This window comes from Mobula birostris, chromosome 11 (assembly GCF_030028105.1).
Source record: "Mobula birostris isolate sMobBir1 chromosome 11, sMobBir1.hap1, whole genome shotgun sequence".
NCBI lineage: Eukaryota > Metazoa > Chordata > Chondrichthyes > Myliobatiformes > Myliobatidae > Mobula > Mobula birostris.
Window position 1 is genome coordinate 61,057,371 of NC_092380.1, and position 23,566 is coordinate 61,080,936.

General features: G+C 39.2%; 1 protein-coding gene across 3 annotated transcripts in view; it reads left to right on the top strand.

Annotated features, from left to right (window-relative positions):
- Positions 1-23,566, top strand: part of ano9b (anoctamin 9b) — a 159,640-nt gene that overhangs the window by 46,765 nt on the left and 89,309 nt on the right. For all 3 annotated transcript variants that reach the window (XR_011887860.1, XM_072273127.1, XM_072273128.1), the window contains exons 4-6: positions 6,328-6,464; positions 7,968-8,029; positions 9,431-9,495. Coding sequence is in view for 2 of the 3 variants with exons in the window: in XM_072273127.1 (XP_072129228.1) it covers positions 6,328-6,464; positions 7,968-8,029; positions 9,431-9,495 (264 nt within the window). In the remaining variant the exon portion in view is untranslated. The remainder of the gene's footprint in view (positions 1-6,327; positions 6,465-7,967; positions 8,030-9,430; positions 9,496-23,566) is intronic.

The window sequence follows — 23,566 nt, forward strand, 5'->3', positions numbered from 1 at the left end:
GGCCAATTAGTGTTCTTAATTTAGATTACAAACTATTTACATCTATATTAGCGCGCAGATAGGAAAAGCTCTTACCTGGCTTAATCCACTTAGACCAGACTGGATTTATTCAACAAAGTCAAACACAGGACAACATAAGGAGAACTCTACACATATTAGAACAGGTTAATAAGAACGAGACAGAGACAATGGTAGTAGGATTAGATGCTGAGAAAGCTTTTGATTCGGTTAGTTGGGCATCCCTACACAGAGTGTTAGGAAGATTCGGCTTTCAAGAAAAGTTTATTAAAGTAATTCAGACTCTATATGACAGCCCTACAGCTCGAATTAAGATAAATGGGGACCTCTCTGACTCCTTTATTTTAGAGAGAGGCACTAGACAGGGATGCCCAATTTCTCCTCTCCTTTTTGCGCTATATATTGAACCGCTTGCCCAACTAATAAGACAAAGTGAAATCATAAGAGGTATCAAGGTGGCAGGGATTGAACAGAAAGTGGCATTATTCGCAGATGATGTTTTAGTCTATCTGAGTGAACCAGAAAAATCATTTATAGGATTGTTTACACTGTTGGATGACTTTGGGAAAATATCAGGTTAAAAAATAAATGTAAAGAAAACGCAGGTTATGTCCCTAAATAGTCCCTAAATGTCCATAAAGGGATCCTATTCTGATTGGTTGCCGGTTACTAGTGGTGTTCCGCAGGGGTCGGTGTTGGGGCCGCTTCTTTTTACGATGTATATCGATGATTTGGATTATGGATTAAATGGTTTTGTGGCCAAATTTGCGGATGACACCAGATAGGTGGAGGAGCAGGAAATGTTGAAGAAACGGAAAGGTTGCAGAGAGACTTAGTCAGTTTAGGAGAATGGGCAAAGAAATGGCAGATGAGATACAACGTTGACAAATGTATGGTTGTACATTTCGGAAGAAGAAATAATCGGGCAGATTATTATTTAGATGAGGAGAAAATTCAAAAATCAGAAGTGCAAAGGGACTTGGGGGTCCTCATGCAGGATACCCTAAAGGTTAACCACCAAGTTGGATTGGCGGTAAGGAAAGCGAATGCTATGTTGGCATTCATTTCAAGAGGAATAGTGTATAAGAGTAAGGAGGTGTTGATGAGGCTCTATGGGGCATTAGTGAGACCTCATTTGGAATACTGTGTGCAGTTTTGGGCCCCCTATCTTAGAAAGGATATACTGATGTTGGAGAGAGTTCAGAGAAGATTTACGAGGATGATTCCTGGAATGCAGGGGCTAACATATGAGGAGCGTCTGTCGGCTCTTGGATTGTATTCATTAGAGTATAGAAGAATGAGAGGGGATCTCATAGAAACGTTTCGAATGTTGAAAGGGTTGGACAGAGTAGATGTGGAAAGGTTGTTTCCCTTGGTGGGTGGGTCCAGGACAAGAGGCCATAGTCTTAGAATTAGAGGGTACCCAGTTAAAACAGAAATGAGGAGAAATTTTTTTAGCCAGAGGGTCGTGGATTTGTGGAATTCGTTGCCACATATGGCTGTGGAGGCCCGATCATTGAGGGTGTTTAAGGAGGAGATTGACAGGTATCTTATTAGTCAGGGTATCAAGGGATATGGGGAAAAAGCCGGAAATTGGAACTGGATGGGTGAATAGTTTAGCTCATGGGGGAGCTGCGGAGCAGACTCGATGGGCCGAATGGCCTACTTCTGCTCCTTTGTCTTGTGATCTTGTCTTGTAAATTATACACCATCCAAAAAATTGCAGGATACATATGATCTTAAGTGGGAAGCTAAATCATTAAAATATTTAGGAATAACCCTGCCGAAGGATCTTTCAACGCTGTCACAGGTAAATTATGGGCCATTAATCTCAGAGATAAAAGCAGATATGCATAAATGGAATCTTATCCCCTTTTTAAGTTTAAATTCAAGGATAAATACTATAAAAATGGATATTCTTCCTCGGTTATTGTATCTTTTCCGTACTTTACCTGTGGAGGTGGATGATAATCAATTCAGGGAATGGGACAAATGGATTTCCCGCTTCATTTGGCAAGGAAAGAAACCTAGAATTAGATATAACACCTTACAGTTAGGGAAGGAAGGAGGAGGTATGGTTCTTCCTTGCCTGAGAAATTATTTTTATGCCTCACAGATAACCCCTCTGTTATATCGGTGTAATAGGGAATATAAGGCTAGATGGAAGGAAATAGAATTTGGATTGGTTGACAGTTGTCCTCTACAGGCCTCAAAAGCTGACAAAGGATTGATGGCCCAATTGGAAAAATTTAAAAACAGTTGGATAAATCTTACATTAAAAGTATGGCAGAAGGTGGTTAATTCATGTGGAATTAATAACATGTTAAAACTCTTCAGATGGTGTGCATATGATACCGAATTCCTTCCCAACAGAGGAGATAAAAGATTTGAACTATGGATAAAGAAAGGTCTTGCAACCTACCGCTCATTTATACATAAAAGAGTATTACAAAGTTTCCAAATCCTGCAGGACAAACATGGCCTAGAACACAGTGACTTTTTTAGGTACCTTCAAGTACGAAATTATGTTAACCAGATTTGTAGATATACAGACCTATCAACAGTAGAATTAGAATTTTTCAAGATTCTTAATTCGGCTTGCGGTTCAATTCCTAGTAAATCAGTTTCTCGATTATATAATGCACTCTCCCATGCTAAAAATGTAAACCATTGTATATTAAAGCGAAGTGGGAGAAAGAAGTGGGGTTAGTACTTTCAGAGGAGGCTTGGGGGAAAATATGCAGCTTTCAGTGGTCTTCGACTAATTCTTTGACTTGGAGAGAACATTGTTGGAAAAATATTATAAGATACTTCAAGACCCCATATCAGGAAAAATATAAAGATACAAACGTGACGTGTTGGAGAAGGTGCGGCTCCAAGGAGGCAAATCATTTCCATATTTTCTGGGATTGTCCTAAATTAAGTCTATATTGGGAAGGTATTCATGGAACATTAGTTAAGGTACTTAGGACCCAGATACCTCTGAACTTTGAGATGCTCTATTTGGGGCATGTATTGTTTCTTGAACAGAAGGAAGATATAAAGTTGCTGCAGGCCCTTTCAGCGGCAAGTAAGAAATCAATCACTAGAAAGTGGCTAAATCCAATACCACCTACATTAGAAGATTGGCACGAAATTATCTTGGAAATATTTAAAATGGAAAAGTTGACTTACTCCCTGAGAATTCAAAAAGAAAAATTTTATCAAATCTGGGATAAATGGATTGAATATATAACCCCAATGCAAGCAGACTTTAGATGACTCTCCTAATGATTTATACTGCTCTTCTCATCAACACAGTAATATTGCTAACATAAGCACCCCTAGTCTAAATGTTTACTGTTTTTGTTTTTTTTTGGAAAATAGAGAATTAATACAAGTAAAGGAAAAGATTTGGGTAAGGGATAAAAAATGATAAAATTAAGTAAATAAGTACATAGGGATTGGATAATTATGTTTGGGGGCAGGAGCAAGCATGAACAAGTTAGGACATAAACACCTACAATGGTTGTTACATAGGCTTACATACAACATTTTGGACCAGAAGAAATGATCCAGAAGAGATATACGGAAACTATTACTAATCCACTATTATTACTATTTTTCTTAACAATTAATACCATTACTTAGCCTAATAGATTAGAATTTCCACTGTACATAATTATCTATTTAAGTGTCTAATTTCTTTTTATATCATCTCAATGTGTACTTAAGAATGTATAAATAATTATAGTTTTGTACATATAAAAAAATGGAAAAGGTTATACATGTGAAAAAAGTACATGATACTTGTGAATTCCTTATCCAAATAAAAATAAAATTAAAAAAAAAGAAATTGCTCACTCCTTCCACTTCTGATCCCTCTATGAAGACTGGTGTATATTCCCTTGTGTGCTTATCCTTTCTGAAGTCCACAGTTCTTTGGTCTTACTGATGTTGAGTGCAAGGTTGTTGCTACGATACCACTCAACTAGCTGACATATCTCACTCTGGTACACGTTCTTGTCACTATCTGAAGTTCTGCCAACAATAGTTGTATTGTCAGCAAATTTATAGATAGCATTTGCGCTGGTCATGGGTACTAGAGAGATTAGAGCAGTGGCTGAGCGCACAGCCCTGAGGTGCGACAGTGCTGATTGTCTGTGAGGTGGAGATATTGCTTCTGATCCGCATAGATTGTGGTCTACCGGTTCGGAATTCAAGGATCCAGTTGCAGAGGGAGGTACAAAGGCCCATGTTCTGGAGATTTACGATCAGAACTGTAGAAATAATTGTGTTAAATGCCGAGCTGTAGTCTATAAACAGCATCCTGACATAGGTACTTGTATTGTCCAGGTGATTTAAGGCCATGTGAAGAGCCAATGAGGTTGCCTCCACTGTAGACCTATTCTGGTGACAGGCAAATATATCGTTTGATAAAGCATTCCTGTTTGTTTAAATAATTTATTATGCGTTCTATGTAAAAATGTTAATCACATATGTCATCACACTACCACGTGGTATGTGCGCGCCTCGCTTAAAGTAAACATGAAATTAGATAGACCCTCATTCCCAGACTCCTGTGTCTTTTTAATGTTTTGAAGTAACAAATCATAGAAAACCAGGCAGCTGCAGAGTTCTGTAAAGGGATAACATAAAGTGAACTTAATGTTAATTTGCTCTCTTTGTCCTTTTGAACTCTGTTAATATTTTAGCAATCCCATACACAATAAATCTGAAATGCTCATGCAGTACTTTCTATGATAACCCTTGCAGCATTTTGCACTCCTATACCAACATTTTGTTTGTATATTAGCATACTCTGAATGTGGCAGTAGCTTCTGAATGTGGTGGTAGGGTAGCATAGTTAGCTCAAGGCTTTACAGGACAGGTGCACTAGGTTCAATTCCCACCACTGCCTGTAAGGAGTTTGTACATTCTCCCCATGCCCCTCTGGGTTTCCTCCCACAGTCCAAAGACATACCAGCTGGTTAATTAATTGGGCACTGTAAATTGTCCTTTGATTAGGCTAGGATTAAATTGGTGGATTGCTGGGCAGCGTGGCTCGCAGGGCCGGAAGGGCCTATTCTACACTGTACGTCGATAAAATAAAATAAAATCACAAAGGAGCTGTAGATAACACAGCTAAATCACTTCTCTATCCTGACCTCCAATGCTGCCTGTGTGGAGTTTGCACATTATCTCTGTAATTGACCGGAATTTGCCCTGTTTTTTTGTCTCTCCCTATGCTCATTTTAGGCGAACTGACTACTATGTATTGCCTCTCTTTTGGTTGGTGCAGAGTTGATGGTGATATGACAAATTGGTCACAGGAAGATGTGAGGAAATTAGAATAATGGGGTTTCCCTAAGAGCTAGTATAGACTCAATGGGTCAGTTGGCTTCCTTCTATGCCATGGGGAAATGTGACAAATCTCTTTCATAAGCAGTTGTGGAATGCTGAAACAGGTAAACCAGGCAGCTGTTTGCCATTTTTCACTATTACCTCCACTTGCTCTGTCTGTTTGATCTATACATTCATAATATCCTTCCCAACGTCAACCCCCAAAGTTTGTTAGATGATTTCTGTGGATAAATTGACTGATTTAGAGAATGAAACTGGCAGAGCTCCGCTTTTTATCCACTCTATTTTCTACCAGTATATTTGCTGACCGCAGTAAATGTTTATCTCTTTTCAGAAACAAAGATGACAATCTCCTCATGCTTATGTTCTGGTTAACCAAAACTGAGTTCCAAGTAGTGTAAAGACCCAAGTTGAAAGTGAATTGCCATTCTTTGAGCTTACATTGGGGTTTATTTGAACTGTACAGAAAGCCAAAGACAGATAGATCAAAGACTGTGGGAATGCCTATGAGAGCTAAAACAACAGTTAACTGAAATCTTAGCATTTTACCTACACACTGAACAAAGAGGTTCTGCAAGGTAATTATTCAGTCTGTTTTTGGTTTGTCCAATCTAGAGGGTGTAATGAATTTAATACTCTAAATTGAAAGAAGTAGAAGTGAATAGTTGCTTCACCTGGAGAGACTGCTTGGATCCCTGGATGGTGGGAAGGGATGAGGTAGTTGGACAGGTGTTGTAAGTATGTACCATGAAAAAATGCTACCTGTCATGCTGACCATCTCTAGAACTTTTCTGTTTCTATTTCAGATTTGCAGCATCCATAGCTTTTGGCACGCAATACAAAAGTGGGATCCAGTTTTCCTAAATCCTCAAACAATTTCTGTTGTTTACTTTTACAAAAGTGATACTTAGAGTGTAAAACATGCAAACTAATTTAAGGAAGCATAACAGTTTCCTTCTATCTCAGGAAAAAGAAGATTCCCAAAATCAGTATTTTGGAATTCAAGCTCATGAAAAGATCTTTGAGGAGTACATTCATCACACAAACATTTCTCAGGGAAGATATGCTGACTGTAAATTGCATAGTGTCACAAAATCAACCAGGTATTGACATTATCTAATTATTTATATGTACTCAACAATTTGTCAAGTATGTCTGATTCGTGTCATTGTATGAGGTTCAGTAAAGAAGTTAGACAGATCACTTTGGAACCATAATGTGCAATTAGACTACAAGTGATAATAATATTGTATTTGATCATTGAAGAGGGCTGTTAGGAATACTAATCATCTCCAAATGGTTATGTAATATTGTAGACAGATGTGACACTTATCAATTTCACAGCTGTTTCGTGTCCCCACTATCTACCCTATGCCACTTTTCCAAAGTCCTGACCATATTTACCAATCATTTTTTTTCAGTGCCTGGTTGCATGTGTCAAACTTGTAACTCTTAAAAGTCTCGGAAGTTCCTGTTTAAATGTCCCTTCTTTACATTATTCTTGTAAGAGACTTCATCCTTGGTAAATGAGTTATATGTCTTGGATGACTTTACTATCAACCATGCAACATTGCCTTCCACTGTTCATTTACTGCTGGGTTTCTTTTCTCTGTCCTCTCCTGGGATCCTAATGATACTGTTCAACCAGAGGAATATATCCATTTGTGCCATATATAGGGCAAATGGTTGAGTCTGATTGTATTTTTTTTCAAACACACCATTATACACGTCATATGCCTTGCCTGCCATCATCGCTGCTGTATGTAAGGAATCCTATTCTTTATCTCTATCACACTCACTCCCATTCTGTTCCTCAAAAATCTTCTTCACCACTGCAGTATTTAGAGGGTGCTGCTTAATAAAACAAGTAACAGAAGCAAAGCAAATAACAAAACATGCAGGGGCAACAGATCTTTTATTAAAGGCAGTTAATGCAGAATTAAATGCAAGTTGGGAGCCATCTGGGAAATTAGCTCTACCTTATCATTTAGCAGTTTAAGTGTGTGTGTGTGTGTGTGAAATGTATCTCTCTAACCTGCCCTCCAAAAGCTGTCAAAATTACATAATCCTTGATGACCATTTCCATTCCATATGTGCATTTACAACCCCACACATCACTTGTTGCTGACTAACACATTCCTGTTTAATCCTTTTTAAAATGGAATGAATGACGCTACTTTCTCTCTCTCTCTTTTTATTCTCTCTCTCTCTCTTTTATTCTTTCTCTCTCTCTCAATCTCTCTCTCTCTCTCTCACACACACACACACACACACACACACACACACACACACACACACACACACACACACGTGAATATTAATATGAACCTTAATTAAGCCACATGGAATCTCATGCACCACAATGGTTTTTTTTTGCAGAATTATAAATAGATAAAACTAATGGGGTTCATAAGAGCAAATAATCCAGAATTATCAAGAAATGATCCATAAAATTACAGACTAAAAAATGAATAACGCACAGAATGCAAGTGTTCTGAGAAGACTGAGTGGGTTCATTTATTGTTCTATAGATATAGCATTTGTCATTTTTGGAAAATTCTTGCATATTACCTTCAACTAATATGTTTTTTTTTTGTTCATTGCAGAATACGAATTATAAATTTTATTCTGTGGAAAACAAAGTGTCCAACGAATGGTGACATAAATGGTAAACAACATATTTTTGCTAATAAACAGAAGCCTGTATGACAAACTAACTAATGCCACATAATTGCAGGTGTGCAATTATGTATGTACATTTGCTTTCTCTTAAGTTATGAAGACTGCTCTTAATTTTAAAAATTAATCATTGAAGATTCTATTTTAAATAATATTTGTAATAATAACTATAATTTTCATAATACCAATTTCATTGGTGATCTTGGCAGATTTCTGTTATTTTGTTTCAGGTAAATTTTATTGTTCTTATAAAAATGTGCTTCTATTGTAATATGTCCTCTATTTGTCATCTCTGTAAGCTAGATTTTACCAGTCTCAGGCAAACTTGAGAGGTAAGTGGAGTTGACAAGGGCTGGATAAATAGGTGCCATTGTTTTTTTGGCCAGCAGTAGCTGTGGTGTTTTCTACACGTTCTCACCTTCACCAAAGCTACACAGTAATTTTTACATACAGTAGGTACAAAGGTAAAGAAACCACATCACTCATAGAAAATTGCTGTTTTGAGATTCCTAACCATACGTCCACTCATGTGTGCCCCAGATCACTTAATATTCACCTTAATATTAATGCTGATCTTGACAGTCTGTTTATCTGGATTAAATAAGATTTTTGTTTCCTTAAATGCTTTAGAAAAAGTTTATAAACATTATTTTTTGGACTGAAATATATAGGACATAACTTCAAAATTCATAGAACACAAATCAGAAAGGTAGCAGATTAACTAGTTTTAGGAGGACACAGATGAAGTGAAATGGGCAAACATGGGATGGAATGGAGATATGAAGTGATAATTTTGGATGAAAGAATGAGATGTGGTAGAAGGATGAGGTGTTGTGGGGTAACAGTGTAAGATAGGTACAGAAGGTAATTGCTAAAGTATTTGGGAATTTCTTAATTTTATAAACTAAGGCCAATCATGTACTTCCTTCTTAGCTACACAAAAGATATGAATGTAATAGTTAACAATTTTATTGCCACTAACTTGAATTTCTCTCTCCTTTTTCTTATAACTATTTTTACTGCCAAATGCCATTGTTTCTTTTACCAGCTGCCTTTTTGCCTAATCCATACTTACTTTGTAATAATCCAGATTCATTTTGCTTTTCGCAGTCATATTTATTTTTGTCTCTTGTCTTGCATCACATTTACTTCATTTGTGCTAAAACCTAAAACCCATATGTGGTTTCACAGTTTTTCTGACTTCGTATCTCTTTTTAACCTTTTCAACCCCATTCATGTCCAATTTTGGAAGAATTGATTCCCCATCTGCAAACTTGTGTAAATGTGCTTTGCAATTGTCAGCACTTATCTAGAAAGTGGTGATTTATGACTGCATTGCTATTGGTAGAAATAGAGCTATATCCTATTTCATGTTTTAATTTCATTTTAGACAACATTTCTCTGAAGAAGTTAATGAAAGATGGTGCATTTCAGGCAGTCTTCCCACTTCATGAGGTAAATAATATTCTTTATTCTGCATTTATTTGGTGCCTTATCATGTGTAGTAACACATACAATGAAATATTTTTGCATGTAGGCAAATTTACCAGGCAATTCTATAGTGAAGGCCAATAACCGGTAAATGAAACGATTAATCTGGTTTTGGTCCAACAGTCGCATAAATCTTTTTTTTTACAATCATTTGAGCTAGGAGCTATGATCTTAATTTAACATTTCATGAAATGACTGCATTGAAATGTTCTTAAATTAGACTGAATCTGGTTTGTAGATGGATTGTGTAATATTTAAAGAGCTCTACCTTTAACTTAAAAGAGAAAATGATATTTTAAAATCATTTTACTGCATTTTAAAAGAAGATCTAAGTGTAACTGTGCTATAATGTCATCATCACAGAAGTTGCAGGGAATATTCTGTTGAATGTGGAGGTTCGAGAAGTAGAAGGTAATGACTAGGGGAACCCTATCCTTGTTCTTTCCTGAAGGAGAGAAGGTGAGAGCAGAGGCATAGGAAATGGAAAAACTTCTCCAATCAAGTTTGTGCCATTATTAATGAAAGATGGGTAGCCTTGTTAGAGTTACCAGTGAAACTCTGAATAAGGGCAACAAATAAAATTCATAATAATTTAATTTTTGAAGAAAAGCTGCAATTTTAAGGAAAGAACTAAAGAAAAAATTTTTAGAGTAATGTCAACCTCATCAAGCAATTCTGTCTGAGGTATTGCTGTTCATGGACTGCACTGCAGTGGCTGACAAGGTAAAGACTGCTATCAACTTTTAGCTTGAGTTTTTTCTAGTTTGCACTGACCATGGCCAACTAATCATGTTAAGATTATCAATGAAGACAGTCACAAATCCCATTCCTCAACACCCCGATGTTTATCTGTGTTGCCGACCATCAAAGTGATCAACTAGCAACGGTGGGAAAACAATAGCAACCAAAGGTCAAATATTCTGAAAGTAAAGCTAACTTTATTTATTTATTATTGAGATACAGCATGGAATAGGCCTTTCCAGCCCTTCAAGCCACATAGCCCAGCAATACCCTGATTTAATCTGAGCCTGATCACTGGAAAATTTTATACTGACCAATGAACCTAACAACCGGATGTGTTTGCACTGTGGGAGGAAACCGGAGCACCTGGAAGAAACCCACATAATCACGGGGAGAACGTACAAACTCCTTACAGGCTGCAGTGGGAATTGAACTTAGGTTGACTGTACGGTAAAGCGTTGTGCTAACCACTACACCACCATGCTGCTCATTTATAAAACAAGTTGTGCAAAAAATTATACAAATACAAAATAAAACTTTTTACATGTATTCCATGAACCTTTAACTATCCTAGTATTTCTACACAGCAACTAACTACTACTTAAACAGTACGCTTTCAGTCATCAGCAAAATTATTGAAGTGTTGCCAAGTGCTTTTAAGTGGCATTTATTCATCAATAACATGCTTACCATTAGTCAGAATTTTGCCGGGCCCATTTTGGCCTTTGTTCAATTGTGAAACAAAGAATTGAATCCCAGAGATGCAGTGTTAATATCAATGCTAAACTTGATTAGATGTGGCATCAAGGAGCCAAGGGACTATACTCTCTGGAATTCGGAAGAATGAGAAGAGATCTTATAGAAATATACAAAATTTTGAAAGGGATAGATAAGATAGAAGTAGGAAAGTTGTTTCCATTGGTAGGTGAGACTAGAACAAGGAGACATTGCCTCAAGATTCAGGGGAGAAGATTTAGGACGGAGATGAGGAGAATAGTTTTTCCCAGAGAGTGGTGAATCTGTGGAATTCTCTGCCCAGGGAAGCAGTTGACGCTTCTTCACTAAATATATTTAGATTAGATTATGAGGACACTCAGTCCTCATTTATTGTCATTTTGAAATGAATGCATTAAAAATGATACAATGTTCCTCCAGAAAGATATCACAGAAACACAAGACAAACCAAGACTAAAACTGACAAAACCACATAATTATAACATATAGTTACAACAGTGCAAAGCAATAAAGTTAATTGATAAAGAGCAGACCATGGGCACGGTGAAAAAAAGTCTCAAGTCCCGATAGCCCCATCATCTCATGCAGATGGTAGAAGGGAGAAACTCTCCCTGCCATAAACTTCCAGGCGCCGACAACTGCCGATGCTTTGGAAGCACCCGACCACAGCTGACTCTGAGTCCGCCCAAAAACTTCGAGCCTCTGACCAGCCCCTCCGATACAGCCTCCTGAGCACCATCCTCTGCCGAGCACTTTGACCCCGCCTCGGCTGCTGAGCAACAAGCAAAGCCGAGGACTCAGGGCCTTCTCCTCTGGAGATTCTGGATCACACAGTAGCAGCGGCAGTGAAGAAGGCATTGCAGAAGTTTCTCCAGATGTTCCTCCATGCTCTCACGTCTGTCTCCATCAAATCAGGATAGTGCACGGCACCCTACTTGACAGATAACAGAAATCGCCACCAGAGTGGCCACTGTGAACTGCGTCACGCCGCCATCTTCTCCTCCCACCAGATTTACGATACAGTTAGATAGATTTTTACATAGTAGGGGAATTAAGGGTTATGGGGAAAAGGCAGGTAGATGGAGCTGAATTTACGGACAGATCAACCATGATCTTATTGAATGGCGGGGCAGGCTCGATGGGCCGGATGGCCTACTCCTGCTCCTACTTCTTATGTTCTTATGTTCAAGTAAAATCTATGTTAATGGGCATCTAAGGATTAACATTCAACAGCACCTTTCACGAAGCAGGATGAATCTCAGTGTTGAAGGCCAATCATCACAGCAGGGGTTCTTTAGATCAGTGTCCTTAGGCCAATTATCTTCATTTGTTTTATCAGCAAGACTTCTTCCATGATAAAGCCCCATACTGTAAAGATGATAAGTCTACTTTTATAGACTGCTATGTGGGACCTCGCGTTACTATCACATATGCTCTAGCACATGCAAGAGAAAACTCAATGCCTATGTACCTTTGGTGGACAAGCTGGAATCAGAGTCAGCAAGAACAAGATATAGACTATGACCCTCAATGTAGAGCCTGCTCCTTCCGTCAAGGCACAGGTAAATGCTCTGTGACAAAATATATATCAAGCATTATAGTAAGATAATTAATCTATTACCTCAATGGAGACTCTACTCCTCCCGTCAAGCCATATGGCAGGTTCACCTACCTGGGTAGCATCATTTTGGCAGGATGGTGGGGCCAAGGATGACATCCAATGCAGACTTAGCAAAGCTAGAAGCATCTTCAGATCAATGACAAGCATAGTGTATAGGTGAAGCTGTACCAGAGTTGTGTTCTGCCCACACTCTTGTATGGGTCAGAATGCTGGCACATGACAGAGAATGACCTTGCCGAGCTGTCACCATTCGACACCATGAGCCTCCGGAAGATCCTTCGCATTTTCTGTCTAAGAAACATCTACAGCCGTCAGTGTCACAAAGAGGACATGGCCACAATCATCATGAGGAAATGTTGGAGATGGATGTGGTACGTGATGAGAAGAGAGGCCAACTCCATCATCGAGACAGCACTTCACTGGACTCCTGAAGGGCGGGGAAAATGCGGGGGAGCAAGTACAACTTAGCACCATGCTGTAGAGATGGAAATGAGGACCCTGAACCACACCTAGAGCACAATAGAGAAGATGGGCAAGGACAGACAAAGATCGCGGACCTTCATTGCTGCCCTAAATGCCAGCAGCATAATGGGCAGTAAGTAAGTAAATATATGGGATAGAACAATCAAATCATATTGCAGGGTCCAAACTCAAACCTGGTGGAAGGAACCATTCAAAATGAACAGATGTATATACAAATTGAGCCCAGGTAAAAGCTCTGTGATAAAATATATACTAGGAATTATAGTCAGATAATTAATCTATTACCTGAAAGTTTTCACTAATTTATACATTATTCAGGACTGACAAGATAATTATGTTCCCGTATGTACACTGATGATTGTACAATGTTCAATTGCCATGTAACTCCTCAACAAGCAGGTCCAAGTCAACATTCAGGCAAGGGTTGATAGGTAGCAACAAACATTTGCACCACAATAACAAGAGGCAATTGTGATCTATAACATGAGAGAGTCTAATCACCTACTCTTGACATCCAATGGCTCTGTAATCATTGAGTCTCTACTGATCAATATTTTGAGTGGAGGGGTTCACCTTTGACCAAAAATACAACTAGATCTGACAGATAAAAAAATCATGGCTACAAGGGAGTGTCAGAGATTATTGTGACTGACTAAATTCCTCACACCCTGAGCTTTTCCACAAGTCAGCAGTGGAATGAAATACTTTTCCATTGCACTAGATGAGTACAGCTCCAACATCACTCGACAAAATCCATAACAAGCTATCCACTTGAATGGTACCCTATCTATAACCTTAAGCATTCATTCCCTCTGCATCAGAATACAAAAAGTGCAGTACATACTGTTACGATTTGTAATTTCAAAGCATTAAACTAATTCAAAGCAAGACATAGGAGTCCGAGAATGCAGGTCTAACTTTGTGCTTACTTTAAGCAAGGCACACACTTATCATGTAGAAGTGTGATGTATGCAATTCACGTATTTTTAACTCCTAATGAATTATTTAAACAGACAAGACTGCTTAATCAACCGATTTATATATACAAGATTACTCAAGTATTATTAAATATTAAATACACAACACTCCTTCCTAATTAGTCTGAATATTGTCAAGACTGGCTCCTTTTGAACCCTGGGATCAACAGTTGATCTGCCACCTGTCTTCAGGAGAGAGAGGTAAGTAAGACAATGGAGCAGCATTTGGAAATGTTAATGAAGAGATAAGAGAGTTTAACGGAAGGAGACACCGGTCTGAGTATTGTCAAGACCGGCTCCTTTTGAACCCTGAGCTGTTTGAAGTGTGATGGACAGGCGATACCCCAGCAGGGGGATAAAAAGGGACAGGTTCGCTAAGACAACACACACGACTCCACGAGGTAACGAGACCCTGAAAGCAGTGTGCCCCCCCCCAACTAGTTGGTGGGAGTATTTGGGAGGTCTGGTCGCGGGACCAGCCATAGACGCACAGGGTGGAAAGGTATGGATTGGCGGGAACCTGGTGTGTGTGTCCGCCCTTGCCTGGGTGCTGGGTTCACCGCAGAAGAACGATCGTATCTGAAATGGAGGGGTCACAGTCGGTGACCTCAGAAGACATTACAAAGGGCTCACCCGAAAGCTAACTGCGAGGAATATCAAAGGTCTGTTGAATCCGATTTGAATATCAGCATTCGCTCTCTCTCTCTCTCCCCAACGACACGACGGCGACTACTGCGAACTGAATTAAACTGAACTCTGTCACTTGAGACTAATCATTTTACCCCTAGACTGCGATAGAGCTTGATTGACCCTATTATCCTAGTTCTGTGTACATGTGTGTTTATTCATTGCTAACCTGTTGCATTTCTATCCTTACTATTAGAGTACTGTGTTGCTTATTTCTTTAGTAAAACTTTCTTAGTTCCAGTAATCCAGACTCCAACTGAGTGGTCCATTTCTGCTGGTTTGGCAACCCAGTTACGGGGTACGTAACATTAGCTATAAACATCAACTCATTAGAGAATGCATGTCAACTATATACACAGTATCCTATATAGTACAACTACCATATACAGACATCTACAGCAGAGTAAATTCTGAATTGTCCCATTTAATCGCTGTGGAGGATTCCTTATTCTTGTGGGATGGATCTCAGCAGTGTGCTCCTTACACAAAACACTGCACTTTTGTAACTTGGTCAGATTGGGATCTGGAAGTGTGCTTGCACTATCAATGTAACAGGAAACAACTCAGAAAATCAAACGTCTTGAACAACTGGATTGATCTCTGAGCAACATACAAATTGTTCAATAACTGGAAGCCAAAAGATTTAAATGGAGCTTTACAAGACCTGGGCATTTTTGTCCTTTTAGGACGTGAACACTATGTGGCAGGTTGTAGCTGAAGTTCCCCTTCCAAAATGCCCATTAAAATTTTCCAGTTGGATTCAGACACTTCAGCAGGAGAAGAACGTTGTTTTTGTGAAAGGGGGATCACTCTGCTTGGCAGGTGAGACTAGTGGCTGTGAAACAATCGCAGGTTCTGGGGCCTCCTCCATGGTGTTTGTAGGAGTTATCACTGAGGCTGCAGGAAGTAGTTCTGACAGTTCTGGACCTTCCCTCAGCTTCTGGTTTGAGCATCTTGTCCTTGAGAAGGGGCATTCAGTTCATTGGATAATTCTCTTATTAATCCTTCTATTACTCCCTTTATGATTGGATCTCTCCTCTTGGCTTCTGCATCCACAACATCATCTGTCAAATTCTCTGCTTTCGCATCGCTGATGACTATTTTCTTCTTTGCCATCCATTCATCCAGCTGGGCTTTGGTTTTTGTATCTACTTGTACAAGCAGCTTTTTCTCTTCCACTTGAAGTTCAGGCAATAACCTGAATACATGCAGAGTGGATTCCGGTTCTTTATACTCACAAAAGCTGAATTTTCCTGAAGCTGCTTGAACTCTTTTCCAGTGTAAAACCAAGTCACATTTTGTAAGTATTAACTTGATTAATATATCAGAATTTTTCTCAGACACACTGCCTACAAAAACTGTTGTAGCCGGAACACTGCTTTAGTTACTTTCACGCTTCTTTTGAGCAGCGTGGTCCTCCCTTTGTCCAATATGCTTTCCAATTAGAGGCACAGGGATTGGTACCGACACCTGTTTTTCCACTGTTGGGCAACAGTTCATGGTTTATAGCATGGAGGCATTTGTGGCATCATTTAGAACTTTTCTTAATTTGCTTACAAATGGCTCATTGTAGGGGATGTGGTATGCAAATTGTGGATAGATCTCCGATCAACTTGTAGTTGTCACAACCAGTCATGCCCACACAGTGCTGGTCCTATTTTATTTTACCACATACATGCTTAAGGTGGCTTGTTAGTTGTTGTATTTCACAGGTATGAATATCATTTTCACAGGAGTCATCTTTTCTCCAGTATAAGTTCTTAGTTGGATATCCACAGGCTTCAGTTTGGTATCTTTGAAATGCCACTCAAACTCATCTTGTGGAATAACTGGAACAGCTGAACCAGTGTCTAATTATGTTTTAATTAATTTGCCATTCACTTCTGGCATTAGCCATATTGCTTGTCTGTTGTTAATTTTCACATTGTAAATCTCAAGGGTGTGGGCACATGGCCAGGTGGTTAAGGCATTCGACTGAAGGTCGCTAGTTCGAGCCCCAGTCGAGGCAGCGTGTTGTGTCCTTGAGCAAGGCACTTAACCGCACAGTGCTCTGCGATGACACTGGTGCCAAGCTGTATCGGCCCTTGCCCTTCCCTTGGACAACATCGGTGTTGTGGAGAGGGGAGACTTGCAGCATGGGCAACTGCCGGTCTTCCATACAACCTTGCCCAGGCCTGCGCCCTGGAGAATGAAGACTTTCCAGGTGCAGATCCATGGTCTCGCAAGACTAACAGATGCCTTTCCAAATCTCAAGGCTACGCAGTCCTGTGTCACTCTCATTATTATCAGATTTATCATCAACAGCATGCAGATTTGTGCTCTTTTTTGAAATGTAACTTGACTTTTTATCTCTTCTGTGCAGCATGCTTTTTGTTTGTGTTCTATTTTGTTGCATTATCTGGAAGTTTTGCCTTTAAAGTTGCATTATTCTGGTGTACATGAGCCCCTGCCACAATGGTAACATAATTTGTTTGGCCAGGCCGGTTTCTGTTTAGACACTACATTTTTGTGCAACTTAATTGTGCCTCTGTCTGCAGTTCCCATTGAAACACTTTTTCATCTGTCCATTTGAAAGTGAGTTGTGCTTCAGTTAGGAGCCATTTTTGAATTTTTTTTGGTAACATTCCACAAACTAAACTTTCTCAGTGCGTCATTAAGCCCATTACCAAACTGACAATGCACAGACAATCTCTTCAGTTCAATCACTTACGCTGAAATAGATTTCCCTTCTTTTTGATTCCATTTCTGAAACCTAAAGTGTTCTGCAATCAACAATGGCATAGGTTTAAATATTCCTGCATTTCTGCTGGTTTGGTTGGAGCAGTTAAACTTCAAAACAAACTGTATGCCTTTAAACCCAAAGCACTCATTTCTCATTAGCTATTTCATTTGCTTCAAAATATTGTTGGTTTAGCTTAGCATAGGTATTCCAATTATCTTTTGTGTAATCAAACATGACAATTTTTACTACGTAGCTAGCCATTTCTGCTTTTATTTATGATTATTATCACCTGGTGCTCACTCTTTATGAACCTGTGAATTCTTCCATTTTCTGCCTTATAAAAAAACTCGATCATGTCCTCCTTTCTGAAGAGCACGTGCTGCGTTGCTTTCAACTCAACTGTCTCTCGCTGTGCTTTAACGAGTCAATAGTCGTATTGGGTTCGTTTTAAAAATACCTTATTGCCAATGTTATGTTTCGTAGCTTCAAAACATTAAACTAATTCAAAGGAAGACGCAGGAGTCCAGGAATGTGGGTATAATTTTAAGTGAGGCTGGTATGTATCACGTGGTAGCGTCATGACAAATACAATTCAGGTATTTATACAGATAACTCATAATGAATCATTTAAATGAACAAGAATGCTACATCAACACATATATACACACACACACAAGATGACAAATATTACAAAAATATTAAATACACAACACATACCATCTACAAAGTGTCTAGTTACACACCTAGGCTGCTTAGAGAGCACTTCCAAGATATTTGATCTTTGTCATCAAGACAGGTAGCACCACATCTGCAGTTTCTTCTCCAAATCTCAAATCATACGGACAGAAGTAAATCAGCATTCCTTCATCATCACTGGATCTAAATCTTTGAACCCAGTTATAATGAAAGAATGTTGATTTATTCTATGCAACACCCACGTAGAAGCAGCTCACCAAATGAACTGTGATATTTCAAGAAAGGGGCTGAACACTAGCATCTCAAGGTAAATGAAGGCTTAGTAATAAAATTTGGCCTTATCAGTGATTAATTAATTAATATATGAAAATTGTAGTTGAAAATTAGTAGAGGAATATGGAGACTACTGAAGAAAACCAGCAAATCTATGGAAAATACAAAGGGAATTGAAAAAAACATTGATACTTGTTATCTACCTTCAGATCAAAAGTATTGAGTTAGCAGTCCTTTGCACTGAGTTTGCATAGGCTAGGCCAATCTATATTTGGGAACATTTCAGTTTTGTTTAACCGGAGACCTTTTAGATTCCAATCCATGTCCGTATAACCCTCAATATAGGGCATGCAAGCAAAGTTCACTAATGTTAGCTCTTCAGTTTCCAAGCTTAAAAAGCTTTTTCAAAAATGTACTTGGATTCATGTGTATATTGGAAGTCCACATTCATGTATCAAAAATTACAAAAGATCTTAAGTTAAGCACAAAGAATTTTCATTATGAACTCTGCTTTTAAAAATGTTGCTAGAGATTAATGAGGGTCGCATGTACCTGTCAGAAGACAACAAATGCAACAAACTATGCCAATTAGACTGGCTGCACTTAGTCTCAATTACACAAAGGCTAGATCTTGCTAGTGGTTTTGAACTGACCTGCTAGGTTTTAGGCATTGAAACTGAGTAAGCACTGGACTTCACCTCATTGTTATGAAATATTTCCTGCAAGTCTGTGACTCAGAGATGGATTTGGAAGACAAATTCCAAATTCATCAGCTTACCCTGCAGTTGGAGGCCACTTTGGAATCCAGTGGCGATGGCTAGTTTGTTGGGATTCTTCGGCATCATACTTGAGAATTGTCTCTTGAAACCCATACAATTGTCTCTTGAAACCCATACCAGTGAGGATTTGAGATCCTCTGATTTCAATCAAAAATGTATGCTAAGATGTAAGAGGCAAATGCCATGGTAAGTTCCTTGTTTGAGATTATATTCTGACACTTCATGTTTTTAACTTCAAATAATTTATTTTTTGATCTATTTATTTATATGTTATGTTTTAATTAAGAGATATTTAAATATTGATAAAGTCTCTGCTTTTATAGCTGTCAAAGTTCTACCACCAGTTATTGTTCCAAATAATGGTGAGTGTAGGTGGTATACGTAGGACAGGTGTCCCTCTATTCCAGCCATTATTATTGATCATGCAAGGACCATAAATAAAGGCGCATAATATATTTTAAGATGTTCCTTCCCCACTCACTGAACTCCTGCGCATACCTGAGTCTGAGAATGTACACTAGCTTTACTGTTTGCTGTTAACTTCAACTAATTTAAGAAATGCCTTCCTTTTTGCAGGAATATTTTACAACTACTGTGCAGCAAACAGATAACAATATTTTCAAGATCAAACCAAATCTCCCATCTCCTTCATCCATAGTCCTTCCCTTCTAATCTATATGTGAATAGTCCAAGATCTTCCATAACTCAAATACTTAACTTATCTACTTAATTGTATCTTTCTCCTTTTCAATTTTTATTTTTAACAAGTTAGGCAGACCAACTCCAGAGTTCCAGTTCTGTATTACTTAAAATCTTGGCAAACATAAAGGGTCATGATACAAAATTGAATCAGAATCAGAATTCGAATCAGATTTACCATCGCTGGTATATAGGTATAGTATGTTGTGAAATTCATTGTTTTGCAGCAGCAGTACATTGCAATACATAATAATAAAACTATAAATTACAATAAGAAATGTATATTAAAAATTAAATTAAATAAGTGGTACAAAAAAGAGAGCAAAAAAGTAGTGATGTAGTGTACCTGGGTTCATTGCCCATTCAGAAATCTGATAACGAAGGGAAAGAAGATGTTCTTGAAACATTGAGTGTGTGTCTTCAGGCTCCTGTACCTCCTCCTTGAAGGCAGCAATAAGAGGGCATGTCCTGAGTGATGGGGGTCTTTAACAATGGATGCCATCTTTCTGAGGCATCACCTTTTGAGGGTGTCTTCGATGCTGACGAGGCTACTGCCCAAGATGGGGCTGTCCAAGTGTATAACTTTCTGCGGCTTTTTCTGATCTTGTGCAATGGTCCCTCCTTCGCAGGCGGTGATGTAACCAGTTAGAATGCTCTCCACAGTACATCTGTCGAAATTTGCAAGAGGCTTTGGTGACATACTAAGTCTCCTCAAGTGCCTAATGGAACATAGCTGTTGTCATGCCTTCTTTGTAATTCCGTCTGGATAGCTCTTCAGAGATGTTAACACCAAGGAACTTGAAACTGCTCATCCTTTCCACTTCTGATCCCTCAATATAGACTGGTGTATGTTCCCTTGACTTCCCTTTCTTGAAGTCTGCATTTAATTCCTTGGTCTTACTCATGCTGAGTGCAACATTGTTGTTGCAACTAGTTGATCTATCTCACTCCTGTTTGCCTCCTCATCATCATCTGAAATTCTTCCAACAATAATTGTCATCAACAAATTTATAGATGGCGTTTGAGCTGTGCCTAACCACACAGTCATGGGTGTAGAGAGAGTAGAGTTGTGGGCTAAGCACCATCCTTGAGGTGTGCCATTGTTGATTGTCAGCAAAGAGGTGATGTTATTTTTGATCCGTATTGACTATGGAATCCCAGTGTGGAAGTCAAGGGTGTCGTTGTAGAAGGAGGTACAGAGGCCCAGTTTTGGAGCTCGTTGATTAGTACAGAGGGCATGATGTTGAACATTGAGCAATAAACAGCAGCCTGACATAGGTATTGCTACTGTCCAGATGATCCAAGTGATTCAAGTCCAAGTCTGCTGTAGACCTGTTGTGGTGATAGTCAAATTGTTGCAGTGGATTCAGGTCTTGGCTTAGGCAGGAGTTGATTTGGCCATGACTAACCTCTCAAAGCATTTCATCTTAGTAGATGTGAGGGCAACTGGGCAGTAGGCAATAAGGCAGCCACTCTGTTCTTCTTGGTCTGCGGTATGTTTGTCACCCTTTTTGAAGTAGGTGAGGACCTCCAACTGCAGCAGTGAGAAACTGAAGACGTCCTTGAACACCCCTGCCAGTTGCTAGGCACAGGTTTTCGATGCCCTACCAGCTACATACATCATCAGGGCCTGACGCCTTGTAAGGGTTCACCCTCTTGAAAGAAGCTCTGACTTTGGCCTGTGAGACTGAAATCACAGGGTCACCAGATGCTATAGGATTCACACATGTGTAGTTTTACTTTTCCTTTCAAAGTTTGCATAAAAGGCATTTAGCTCATCTGGAGATGAAGCATCACAGCCAACCATGATGTTGGGTCTCGCCTTGTAGGAAGTAATATTCAGCAAACCCTGCCAGAACTGTCGTGCATCTGATTCCATCTCTAACTTCAATCAGAATTGTTTTTCACTCTTAAAATATCCTTTCATAGGTCCTATCTGGATTTAGTATATAGTTCTAGATCACCTGTCTTGAATGCCACAGATCTAGCCCTCAGCAGACTCTGAATCTCCTCCTGGGTCATCCACAGCTTTTAACTTGGGTATGTCCATTGTGTTCTCAAAGACACCCACTCATCCACACAGGTCTTGATGAAGTCAGTGGCAATCAAAGATTAATCCCTGAATATTGTCCAGTCCACTGACTCAAAGCAGTCCTGTAAGTGCTCCTCCACCTCGCTTGACCATTACTTCTTGATCCTTACCTCAGGTGTTGCAGTCTTTAGTCTTGGCTTATATGCTTGTAGTTGAAGTACAGCCAGATGATCGAAGTTTCCAAAGTGTACACATGAGATGGCATGGTAAGTGTTCTTGATGAAAGTATAACAGTGGTCAAGTGTGTTGGCTCCACTGATCCACAGGTAATATGTTGGCGGTAGCTGTTCAGAGACTTCTCCAAGCTGGGTTGGTTAAAATCCCCCACAATGATAGGGATGACATAAGGATATGCTGTTTTGTGATTGCTGATCATGGTGTTTGGCTCCTCCAGTGCCTGCCTGATGTTGTCTTGGAATGAAATATACACCCGACCAGGATAATGGTAGAAAACACCCTTAGCAGATAAAATGGATGACACTTGACTGCCAGATATTCCAGGTCAGATGAGCAGGATTGAGAAGAACTGACACATCTGAGCACTGTGGTCAGTTAATCATAAAGCAAAATCTACCTTTAAAAGACTCAACTGTCCTGTCTTTTTGGTGGAGACTGAAGCCCTCGCGATGCAGTGCGGCAACCAAAATGGCAGGGGTGAGCCATGTTTTTATGAAGCAAAGGACAGAGCAGTCCCTAATGTCCCTCTGGTACTGCAATCTTGCTCTGAGGTCTTCAATTTTATTTTCCAGAGACTGTACATTCGCCAGCAAGATAGTTAGCAATGGGGGGCGGGGGGGGGGGGAGAGGGATCTAAGGCCTCAGTATTTCAATCACACCTGCAGCCCGGCATGCCTTACCCACTTCCTCTTTCTTAAAGGAGAACTGCACTTGCATCCTAAGCCTTCCATTTAGGGTCCACTGATTTTGAGGATCGATAGATTTTTAAAATAATTTTAAAATGTTGCGTACTGAAGTACCCACAGCTGTGATTGTGAATTTCAGTGGTAATAGTCCTAAACAGAAATATTTGTTAATTTCCATCAGAGCTGCTCGCAGAGTCGCCACTTAATGGTGTCATCCGGTCTAGTTGCATCGAATTCAACCTTGTTTATAATGTTTTCATTATGCTTGGTTTGTGTATCTGCTTCCTGTGACTTTGTGCACCATTTATATCAACACCCATTTTCATTACCCTTCCTTCTGCTGTCTGTTCAGTGTTGAAACAGTGAACTATCTTTAACCTCCACCCAATTCTTCAATTCCAGCTGTATACTTTGCTGCCTTTTGGCACACTGTAAGTTCCTCAAAAATTTACTCACAAGACTTTGTGCTAAGTAATATCATTCTATTTGGTTGGGTTGAGTTGTTCTCCAATCTTGGCAATTCATTTACAAACATTTCATCAGCATACCAGGAGACATCATCTGTGTGCTGCTCACTTGTTACTGTGATAGGTTAGGATTTGATCTGTATGTGTTCTCTTATGATAAGTGGAAACTTCCAAATGTACACAAGAAGAACTGTATAAAA